The sequence below is a fragment of the Anolis carolinensis genome, chromosome 6, assembly GCF_035594765.1.
Source record: "Anolis carolinensis isolate JA03-04 chromosome 6, rAnoCar3.1.pri, whole genome shotgun sequence".
Taxonomy (NCBI): domain Eukaryota; kingdom Metazoa; phylum Chordata; class Lepidosauria; order Squamata; family Dactyloidae; genus Anolis; species Anolis carolinensis.
Window position 1 is genome coordinate 67,711,036 of NC_085846.1, and position 12,594 is coordinate 67,723,629.

At 38.9% G+C, this 12,594-nt stretch overlaps 1 protein-coding gene across 4 annotated transcripts in view; it reads right to left on the bottom strand.

Moving 5' to 3' along the window:
- Nucleotides 1–12,594, bottom strand: part of tmem108 (transmembrane protein 108) — a 267,480-nt gene that overhangs the window by 13,049 nt on the left and 241,837 nt on the right. For all 4 annotated transcript variants that reach the window (XM_062957328.1, XM_062957327.1, XM_008115553.2 and 1 more), the window contains one exon: nt 3,363–4,493. In XM_062957328.1, the coding sequence (XP_062813398.1) occupies nt 3,363–4,493 (1,131 nt within the window). The remainder of the gene's footprint in view (nt 1–3,362; nt 4,494–12,594) is intronic.

Here is a 12,594-nt window from a genome sequence, read left to right on the forward strand (position 1 = left end):
TCATTTATTAGGAATGAAACTAACATTTTAACAAACCGGTACCGACAATTCATTTGCAGTCAATGTGTATAATTCTACATCCTGTCACTGCTATATTATGTACAACTTCAGTCTGGCACTGTGTTCATTTATCTAAATGGTAACTTTCCAGGTGCTGCCTTTCTGGAGAATGATATTATAGATACAATCCAATAAGGAGCCATGGATTCTAAGGCAACCACTGTTCCCCAAGCATCTTAATTTAACTGACTATAAGGTTTTTAAAAAGCCTAAAAATAAATTCAAATAGACTGTTGTGACTCAGCTTGAATCTAGGTTTGACTCTGATGAGGAAAGAGGGATTCAGGTTCTGAATCTCCCCGAAAGGCCTGTAACTTTGGAAGATGAGGAACAGAGAGTGCAGGTTCAGTTTTCCACAGGGAGGGTTGGAGTTGATGACCCTGAAATTACTGAAGCCGGCCAGGTGCACACTGACATGGGAATGGAGGAAGGGAGGATAGAAGGTTCCCAGCTTAATAATGTATCTCAGCGAAATAACTAGCAAGCTGACTTTGATGGTATGGGCTCCTTAGATAGAGCTGAGTGTTTGGAACTGAGGGTACAGCATAGTGTAAGAATTGCAAACAGGCAGGGGGAGGTGAGAGGGCAGAGTAATGCTTTCATGTTTTGCAAAGAGTGTTGAAAGGGGTGCGTTCGGGGAAAAGCTGTTGTCAAAGCAACTTTCTCGCTACTGGAGAAGCAAGCTCGTTTTTCTGCTACACTTTGAATTATATTGCAGCCCATGTATTCATGTTTCTTGGAATTTGTCATGGCCTCCTTGAATATTGTTTATTCCTTGTAAGATCTGGACTTATATCTCAAGAATATATTTGTAACTGACTTTTGGTGCTTTACTTTTGCTTTTTGGAGAACTTTTTACTATCTATCTTTAATAAACTAAGAAGACTCAAATCTGCTGTGGAGTTTGTGTGCTAGAGCAAGGTGAATCAACGCTGAAGTGCGACAGACAAGCTTTAATGTAAGCCACCAAATTATTTTGCAAAATTAAAGACATTATGAAAACATTATTTTTAAAAAAGAAAGGGCACCAGGCCCATCTAGCCCTGTATTGTCTGAAAGGAAAAAAAACTTCAGGTACAGTAGTCTCACTTATCCAAACTAAACGGGCTGGCAGAAGCTTGGATAAGCGAATATCTTGGATAATAAGGAGGGATTAAGGAAAAGCCTATTAAACATCAAATTAGGTTATGATTTTATAAATTAAGCACCAAAACATCATGTTATACAACAAATTTGACAGAAAAAGTAGTTCAATACATAGTAATGTTATGTTGTAATTACTGTATGTACGAATTTAGCACCAAAGTATCACGATATATTGAAAACATTGATTACAAAAATGGTTTGGATAATCCAGAGGCTTGCATAAGCGACGCTTGGATAAGTGAGACTCTACTGTATTTGGAAGGAAATTTTCAGCTCTATCATGATATTTCAGCAAATTAATTTGGACACTTATGTATATATTTAGACACAAATGTATGGTCATCAGTATTATTTGGTTCCTCCCCACCTTGCAAAGAAACAAGCCAATGTGGCAATTCTAAAAGATTTCTGACCAGCCTCCCATGAATATATTACATTGTTGTACAAATTAGGTCATGTAAGATTAATTTCCATTCCTGGTATCAGAAGCATACATCATCTTTTTACAACTTGAGATGCAATGTTTGATTGCTTCTCAGCTGCAAAATGTATTGCCAATGAATGTAGAAGCCCCAGTTCCCCCATTTAGGTAAGTAACATTTTTTCAGCAATTAGCCCTATAGCATTTTTAAAGAATTAACATTTTTGTTTCATAGCATACTAGTAATTTTAGTGTAGGAGATTTAAAATGCAGTACTCAAAGGTCTTCCATAATCAAATTCCTTAATCTCTCCTGATGGAGTTGCTCTGATTATAATTAACTCCAGTGAAGTAATATCTATCAATAGAAGAGAAAATTAATTATACCAGACAGTGTTTGCATGGCCATTAGGAAAAGTAAGTAATTCTTTTACCTCCCCTCATATTACTCTATGCAACTGAAAATAAGCGGTATAAAGATGATGATGGGAGGGGGGAAATCAGGGATAGTGTGGACATCAGATGTTGTTCTCTTGCTGGCTATTTAGGATTTCTCCAAGGTAGTGGTAGCTTTTCAAGGTTAAATACTGGAGATGTGTAGTGCTGTAATAGTGCTAGCCATCTGCAGCAGCATCTCAGTTCACTGTGGCACTCTAAGAATAGTAACAGATTTCTGAGTTACATCTGCAAGTGATACAAAATGATACTGTAGCACCTTTGAGACTGAAAATTTGGTAGCATAAGATTACTTCATCAGATCCATAGAGTGAAATGCCAAAGAACAGAATTTTACAGCTATGAATTAATAAAGGCCTGTTCCTTGACACTTATCTCCATGAATGTGATCAAGTCTATAAAAGCTTATGTGACTGACTTCTTTTTCTCAGTCTCATATGTACTATTACAAGATCTCTCTGCATACTGGTCCAGATGAAAACAGCTATTTCTTTGAATCTAAAATGATGGACACAATCCTATAAGGAGCCAAGGACTCTAAGGCAACCACTGTTCCCCAAGGAATGCAGCACTTGCTAGTCTTGCAGTTATAATTTGCTATCTGTTTTCAGAATGTCTCATATTTGTTGGGAATGGCTGTTTGTCAGCAATGGCAGCATTTGTACAAATGGTGTCAGGTGGGCAGAAAATCAGCAAAAGATAGCAGGGCTAAGCACCATACCCAATAATGTAGAAGTAATAAGTCCAGTAATGTAGAAATACTCCAAGGTAAACTGTTAGCAGAACTAATGGGGAAACAGATGACATTCAGGTGCTTCAATAATCAGGCCCTTTTGATTTTGCTTAAGAGAAAATTACTCTAATCTTTGCATTATATACCTAACACATACATCACATTCTCATGTCTCAATAACTATTTCTAGCCATGATTTGTTGCTTAAGCCATGATTTGCATAACAGTGGACACAAAAAAATATGTAGCTTTTCTTCCTCATTTCTGGTTTGCTTCAGGTGTGCTTCTTCCATGACCCTTTTATCAACTTTTGTTTTAAGATAAGCAGTGAGGAAACAAGTCAGGTACAAGCTGCAATTACTTGTTTAGGCACCATGCTTTTAACAAACCAAAATTGGATAGCTAAAAATAAACTACAGGTTCAATTGATCATGGCTTGTGGCTTGTTCGCACAGGGAACAAGCCAGATTCAAGCAAACCATGTCTTACTATAAGGTGCAAGCAAAATTATAGCATATTTGAGAGAGGAGGGAGACATCCAACTTACAGCATGAGGATATAGGTACGCTGATGGCCACGATGATCCATGCTATATCCACTTTGCTGAGACAAATGGTTGTCCTGTGTTGGGGCTTGTCCCCTTCCGTAACATGAGAAATGTTTCCAGGCATACCAGGCTTCCGGGTTCCAGCCGGCACTAGTCTGTTTAGGAAGTTTTCTGTTGCCGTGGAAGGAGAACTTGGTAGCCATGTGGAGGATTCTGTGGAGAGTGTATTGCCTGGGAAGCTGGTGCTATGCTTAGAGGGATGCAGTGTGATAGGCATTCTATGACTAGAGCTTCCTGTTGTATAAAATGAAGAAACATTGGCATCGATGCCAGTTTGACCAGAATGACCAAGTGTTGTTGATGTTGTTGCTGCTGCTGCAGTACTCCCAGGACTAGACAATAAAGGTACCTGGTTTGTACTCGGGTTCGAGATGACCCAAGAGTTATTTTTGCTCAGAATATCCCAAATGCCATTCCGTGGGATTTTGAAAGGCACTGTCGCCATTTCAGGAGATGCTGACGGGGCAGTCACTAGGACAGTGTGATCTGTTTCCTGTGTAACCAGTTTGGACAAACTCCCCTTCTCTGTTTTGTTAAGGCCTTCCAATATATCACTGTGAAAAGAAGCAACCGAGTCTGTGGTTTTTACCAACACCGTGCTATTACGACTGCTGTGAGCTGTAGACTGAGGCAGAAATGGATGATTTGGAGGCCAGTTCCTCATGGTAGTAGAAGAATGCAGTTCTGTTTTTACACGAGGCTCTGTAAATTCTGTAGAATTGTCATTGACAGTCTGAAATGTTTTCCTTTCAGGGTAAATCTTTCCAGAAAACAAAACACTCTGGTTATATAAGTGGTATGGTTCTTTATTGTCAATAGGATGGCTGCTGGTGGATACCTTGGGGACAACAGGAGAAGCAGAGGTCTCTACTGAGCTAGTGGAATGGAAGTTCACAAGAGTTGCTGTGGGTAAAGCTTTTGATGTGTGACGGTCTTTATGTGCAGGTGGTGTCCCCATAGCTGAGATATTGATAATGTCTGTCAGGAGGCCCCTAGATGATGCCAAGCTGGGAGACAATACCTGAACAGCAAACACTATTTCTTCAGTCAGTGCCCAGATCAATAGAATACCTGGAGAAAGACAAACAAGACAATGTGGAGTGAAAAACAACAAACTATGGACAATATTTGTAAAATTGTAGAAGAGCAGATCTAAAACTGAGGCAGGATAGCCCATTAGACATTCTCCCCAAAACAGAAAATTCAACCCTGAAAAACAGGGCAATAGCAACAAAAGGAAAAAAAAACCCAATTCCTCTGTGCCTTCAAGTCATTTCTGATTTATGGCAACCCTAAAATCTATCATGGATTTTTCTTCACAAGATTTATTTGGAAGAGCAGTTGGTTTTGCCTTCTGATGCTGAGAGTGTGTGACTTGCCCAGGGTTGCTAGTGGATTTCCATGGCTGAACGGGGATTTGAACCCTGGTCTCCCAAGTCATAGTCCATTGACTTGGCATAGCATATTGCCTCCTGTGTGCATGTGGGTGTACGTATTGAGAAAAGCACAAAAGTTTCCATATCTTAACTTGTATGGATAAACACAAACTTAAATTCATTACTGTACTTTAAACCAGGTGCTGGGCAACGTGACTCTCTAGATGTAGGTGGAATGAGTACTGAAGTCCTTTCACAACTGTGAGGGCCACAAGCTGCCCATTCCAGTTTTAAACAGTAATATAATGTATCTTACAATTACGAGGAAACCCGTCTAGCTATGGGATGTGAAGAAATATCACAAAGTTACTCGTTCTCAACAAGACAGGCTGATTTAAAACATCAAGGCATTCTACAAAGATTTTGTTAACCTCAAATTTTGCACACAGAGATAAACTTTTTTCCATCAAGGTTTCATTACAATTGATTCCTACAATTTCTACAAAATGTCTCTGTACAAAGTTAATATTTCCCCTTGGTGATGCATAGCACACAAAAATGCAGAAAAAACAAATTTTGGTCTGATTGACCAAAAAAGTTGTAACAACCCACCTGATGCTTCTAATTTGTTGCAAAAATATTCTAATTCACAAGGGTTGACATCCCAATTTTAGACAAGCAAAAGCAATGTCTGAGCTCTCTCTCTTAGGATTCTGATCTTTGAAATGGAATTGGAGCAGGCAATATTTCAAAGATGTGCAAACTTTTTCCAAATAAGAAACTGTCTTGTGTAATGCAGGACACATGGTGCAGCAGAGGTGAAGGCCTCACATGTTAGCTCTCTGCATTATGGACAGATTATCGGTACATGATGTTGTGTGTATTCCATGCATCTGATGCGGAATATATGTTTAATTGTAAAATGCTATAAAAGACAATGGGAATACTTTATTAAGGGAATAATAAATATTCCAGACATGTTAAGCTACGACACCACAGTGGTAAGCATAGCCAGTGCTTACTATTGGCTATGCTGGATATGGATGATGGGATCTATAGGCTAGGTTTTGGAGGCCTGACAGTTCCCTAGCCTGGCAGAAGGAATGCATGACTTATTATTATATAAAAAGATTTCCATGTCCATGCTTGTATTTATTTTTTGCTAAGGCACATTGTTGGTGTTGGTAAACATGTAGAGGTAAAATGTTATTAATTTTATCCCATTCTTACTCCAGTGGGATTAGGGAAAATGTCCCTGGGGATACTTTTTAAAATCCACACAACAAATCTGTGTAGATTAGTCTGGGTTAGAGACTAAGAGATTCAAGGCCGTGCAGGACCTTTTGTGAAAAGAGATCTGAACCTGAATTTCCTTGGCAACAAGTTTTACACTTAATCCACTTTGACCCACTGATTCACCAAACTGAATACACAGACTACACACAGTATTGTATATAAGAAAATACTGACTTCAGTTGAATACCAGAACTGTAGGAAATATATGTGTCTCCTAGCCTCCTGAACCCATTCTTCCACACCTAAGCAAATTAAAATTACAACATTTGTAAGGACTATGTTCCAGTTTATAATGTTTGATTTTTAAAAATAATTGACAAAAATGGACAAAAACCTATGGACAGAAAAAAGTTTAATGGTACGTTAAAAAGAGCACATTAGTTAAATATTGCTACGTACTTTTGTTTATTGTTAAACACTTTTGGGGGTCTCCCATGAGACTTATGTTATTATGAGTAGACATTCCCACACGTTTGTTGCTTATAACATTAACAGCCTGCTGCAAGATTAACATGCAATGGGATTTTTATAAACAACCCCCTTTATCCTGATTCAACCTGCAAAAGATATAACTGGCCGTCCTGATTTACTGTAAATGCTCCTTGAAGTTGCTTCATACTGGAATGGCTCCATTAAGGTGTTTGAAAACTGGAACTAACGCTTATTTTTAAGTCTGAATAGCTGGATGGACTTCTGCTTATTGCAAAATATGAAAAAAAACATTTTTGGACTGCATACCATTGTCCATGCCAGGGGTCCCCAGACTAAGGCCCGGGGGCCGGATGTGGCCCATCGAAGCCATTTATCCGGCCCCCATGGCACAAGGGCATAAGGGGGTTGGGCTAAATGACCCAAGGGGTCTCTTTTTCTCTTACAACCCCTATTATTATTATTATTATTATTATTATTATTATTATTATTATTATTATTATTATTATTATTAACATTAAGGCTGGGTGGCCATCTGTCAAGGGTGCTTTGCTTGTGCTTTTCGTGCACAGAGGCAGACGGGGGTTGGACTTAATGGCCCAAGGGGTCTCTTTCAACCCTCTTTTTTTATTATTATTATTATTATTATTATTATTATTAACATTGAGGCTGGGTGGCCATCTGTCAGGGGTGCTTTGCTTGTGTTTCCGGTGCACAAAGGCAGAAGGGGATTGGACTCAATGGCCCAAAGGGTCTCTTCCAACCCTTTTTTATTATTATTGCTATTATTATTATTATTATTATTATTATTATTATTATTATTATTAACATTGAGGCTGGGTGGCCATCTGTCAGGGGTGTTTTGCTTGTGTTTTCGGTGCACAAAGGCAGAACGGGATTGGACTCAATGGCCCAAAGGGTCTCTTCCAACCCTCTTTTTATTATTATTGCTGTTACTATTATTAATTATTATCATTTCTATTTATTATTGCTTGGTGGCCAACTATAGTGCGGCCCTCCAACAGTCCAAAGGATTGCGAACTGGCCCCCTGTTTAAAAAGTTTGGGGACCCCTGGTCCATGCTATCTGAGATTGTTAAAGTCAATTGTCCTTGTTCCAGAATTTAAAATTCTTTTGGAATTACAAATCCCAGAATCCTCATCTGACTGGGGATTTGTAGTAACTCTTCAAAACTCTGCCCCAAATTATAGAAGATAAGAGACAGACAAGGAAGAGGTAAATATAGGACAAGGAAGACCATTAGTTAAAGCATATCCAGATGGCTCAAATAAATTAGAGGCATCATGCATGACAGTGGAAGGCAAAAGGCAAACAAACCATATGGTCAAGCTAGAGGGAAGATTCCTTCACAGTGAAGCAAGTGGTTATCATCCGGGCATGAAAGCAAAGTATATCTCCCACACCCAGGGCCATGGCCAGAAAAAAAATTCGGGGGGGGGGGGGGGGACTTTTTAAAACAAATCATGAAGAGTAGTTCCATTATGGAAAATAATTTAGAAATTTGGCTCCATTGATAAACTTCAGTGGACACTCAAGACAGATAAACTTCAGTAGACACTCATGGGGATTTGGTTAATCAGTTAAAATTCATGAGTATAGCAGGGTTTTAAAAAAATGCATAATTTGGGGGGGGGGGTGCTGAACCCCCTAATCCCCCCTTAGCTACAGCCCTGCCTAAACCTCCTCCAATGGAAAGTCTTCTGAGCTCTGCAGCACATGTACATAGACTGAAGCCCCATCTACACTGACCATTTCATGCAGTTTGAAACTAGCTTTAAATTGCATAAGCCAAACAACAAACTCCCACAAAAGTGTGTGAAATAAAGTCTTTAATGTGCATCAGCACTCTGGTTCCAGGATTTCTGAACAGAGAAACAATTTTCTTCAATACTGGTTTAAATGGCACTAAATGGGGCCTAAAACTACATCTCTATACTCAAATATAACTGAGAAGTGAATGGAGATTTCTAAAATCTTAGCAAAATATTTGACTACCTGACCACAAGAAGCCACAACTTTATAGTATCAATTTTCTACTGAAGCTACAGGATGTATTACGGGTGTCCTTCTGTAACCCTTCAGATGAGTTTGACCACTAGCATAGGATAACTAAGAACTGCACTGCATTACATCCAGGAGGGTACCGGGTTGAGGAAGACTGCTTTGGAGAGCTTCTGGCAGAACTATTTGTCAAGATCTTTTTAGGACACATTTCCCATCAGATCAGTGGTTTATCATAACAAAGCAGCTCCCTTACTATTATGAGAGCTAACTGAGCAATCTATCCAATCCCATCTCACAAAAAACAACAACAACAAAAAACAACAACAACAAAAACGTGTGCTCCAGAGAACATTCACAGCATGTCAAAGAGAAGATCTGGTACGTATAACAATTGAGAAGGGTAGTAACAACAAAAAGCAAAAACAACATTGGTTTATTAATTCAAGAAGGGTTTTTACACTTTTATGCCACACATCAAAGCTTCCCATTTCTAATGGAAATATTTGATCTCTCTCTCTCTCCCTCCCTCTCCATAGATACATAGAGATGATCCAAATTTATACATGTGTAGAGTAGATCAGTTGAAATCAATAGAACAACAGTGAGTCGTGACAAGCTTACGTCGTGACTTACTTAATGTGTCCACTTGATACATGAGTAAATTTGAATCCAACCCATATTTGGACAGCAGATGGTGCTGAAGGAATGTAACAGCTTCTTAGAGATTAAGCTCTTTTTTAAATATGAAATCTCAAAAAGGAAAAACCTGCCTCTCCCATATCCTAACTGTAATGTCTCAAAAATACAAATTATACATTTCGATAGGATTTAAGTCCACATAATAATATGGCAGCTTTTATTTAAAAATTACATCGAGCCTATCTATGAAAAGCAGCAGAGTTCAGAATTGTACTCTGCTATAGTAGTCTAATCACTAAGGTGGTATTGCAATTTTTGTCCTTCATGGTTACACTTATAGTTCCAAAATCCAGAGTTTCTGAATTGCTTCACTACATGAAAACTTTCCACTATAGCTCTGATATTGGACCATATCTGGGCCAGTTGCTGCCATTCTGGATCTTACTTCATCAAAGAAAGGTTCACTGCCACAGAATGAAATCTTCAATGTGCACTGCTTAGGGGTTACTGATGAATGCAAAAGAGTAGACCTCTTCAGGGAATCTATTTCTGGGTTAATAAATACGTTAGGAGGGAGACCATAGCATTTTCCATTACCTTAGAATCATAGAGTTGGAAGAGACAGCATGGGCCATCCAGCCCAATTCCCTGCCATGCAGAAAAAACATAACTAAAACACCCTTGACAAATGGCCATCCAACTTCTATTTAAAACCTTCCAAAGAAGGAGCCTCCACCACACTGCAAGGCAGAGAGTTTAACGGTTGAACAGCTCTTAGAGTCAGGAGGTTCTTCCTAAAATTCAGGTGGAATCCCCTTTGCTGTACTTTGAACCCATTGCTCCGAGTTCTAGTCTCTGGCACAACAGAAAACAAATCTGCTCCCTCTCCCTTATAACATCCTTTCAAAGATTTAAACAAGGCTATCACGTCTCCTCTCAACCTTCTCTTCTGCAGGCTAAACATACCCAGCTCCTTAAGCCACTCAATAGGACATGATTCCGGACCTTTGATCATTTCAGTCTCTCTCCTCTGTAAATGTTTCAGCTTGTCAATATTCCTCTTGAATTGTGATGCTCGAATTGGACAGTATTCCAAGTGAAATCTGACCAAAGCAGAATATAGGGGCACCATGGCTTCCCTTAATGTAGACACTATACTCCTTTTGATGCAGTCCAAAATCCTATTTGCTTTCTAGTTGGTGCTTCTGTGTGGGGAGATGGTTTTCTGAAGGGGAGAGCCTTCTGTACTTTATGGAGACCCTCTACACAATTTGGAACACTGGAAAATTATTTAGAGAGCCTCTACTGATACAAAAGCCCTCCTGTTTGGAAAGTCAGACATCATCATAAAGTACCCAAAACGAAAATAAGAAATTAGGGCTAGCAACCTTCCTCTTCTACAATGTTTATTAAATTGAAAAATTGGCTAGCATTCACTTTATTCTTGGTAGTTCAAAAACCAAAGTAGTACAGATTGAGTATCGGTTATCCAGAAATCCAAAAAGTTCTGAAACCCAAAATTGTCCACATGTGTGATTGAGATATTAACATCTATGCTTTCTAATTAATCAATGTGCACAGATTTAAGCACAACATTATTAAAACATGTTTATAAAATACATAATACAATATTCCAAACTCCAAAACACACCTACTCTCAACATTTTGGATAAGGAATACTCAACTAATATCAACATTGCCTACTGTTCATTTGTCTTATGTTCACTTGATTCATATACAAAGCTTGTGACCCATTTAATCAATGGCACTATGTGTATATATTTTAAGATCAAAAGGACAAATGGGAAAGGAACTTATACCTCCTCCATTTCACAACTATGTGGTCAATTGACTGCCACTCTCCCCTCATCCAAACCCAATCCAAAAGCAAATAGGCTAAAAAAAGTCTGACTGACAGATCACTGGAAAGAAAGGCTGGGGATTTAGCTTCTCATTGGTGGCCCTCTTTTCTATTAAAAATATATCTCATTCAACTTTGTAAAGTAGGAAAATAGAGCCATAAATAAGGAAACATAACAACTGTCATTGTGTTTACAATAGCTCTTTAAGGCTGACTGAATTAAATCAGGAAATCCATAACTCCCACCTTTCTGTATTTCTAGCTATACTATTTTATACTATATTTCTAGCTGGCAAGGGCTGGTGATTCAGCAGGATCAATTCCACCACCACTTCAGACTTTGCTCAGCACTAACCAAAACTCCTTAACCAGTGTTGCAAGTCACTTATAAATTTCCCCATTCCTCTATATGTAACACTCCGCCACCAACTCAGACAGGATAAACACTCTTTTTGATCAGTGAGGCTTGAAAAATGGTGCTGCTATAGGAGGTCAGAAGTTCATTTTTATGCTCAGACTTACTGACCCAACCATTGTCATCCTTTAGTTGCCCCAGGCTAAGAAGGGCAGCTATTTGTTTGGAGTCCCATCAGAGTACAATAACCGACTGGACAGGCTGGCTATGCATGATGGTGGATGCCACACAAATGGAGGGTGCTAGGCTAGGAGAAATGTTCCCAGGAACTGATGGAGAAGAAGACATTTGCAGTATTTGTTCCAGGCAAATGATCAATCTTCCTAAGTATACTGAGATTGCTATGTCCTTGGGACACAGCATCATTGGGAGTAAGCGTGAATGAATTAAAACGTATAGTGTAGTCTTACGTAAGCTCTTTTAAATGTAGATTGTGCTTGCCTCAGTTCAATACAGGATGGTATTTTGCTCCTATGAAATACTATTATCATTAAATGGCAATTTCAGCTTGTTTTTAAAGTGCAGGAAGTTCATGTGGGCAGTCATTTTTATGAAATGGGCCACATATGAATTTCAGCTCCCTCCACAAAATCTTATAACATCACATTGTTTCCCATCATAAGGTGATTTTGGAGCACTTATTGGGGGGGGGGGGCACAGTTTACATGTGACAGTGAGGTGATACATTATGGAGATCGCCTCTTAAGTGACTAATTGTGGATGTCGTCTCCTCAGAGATAAGCCTATGAATAAACCAATCTGGCAAAAGTAATGAAGGGGAACAAATGTTTTTAAAAACAGGAGTGTTCCCTGCTCCCACGGTTTTGTCTTACTTTACTGGCATAATAATAGAAATGCCTCAGATTAAACACAAAAATGGATGGCTGAGAAAATGCCGACAGTGACAGGATTAAAATAAATATTTTCTGGTGAATGCATTGCCACGAAGATAGGTTTGTATTACCACTAAGAAAATCCAACAAATGCTACATTCAGCAAAGGACAAGAGGGATCCTCTCACTTCTGCAGGAGTCTACTATATACCATGCAGCTGTGGACAAGTCTACATAGGGACCACCAAATGCAGTGCCCCCCAAAACATGAATCAAGGAACATGAAAGGCACTGCAGA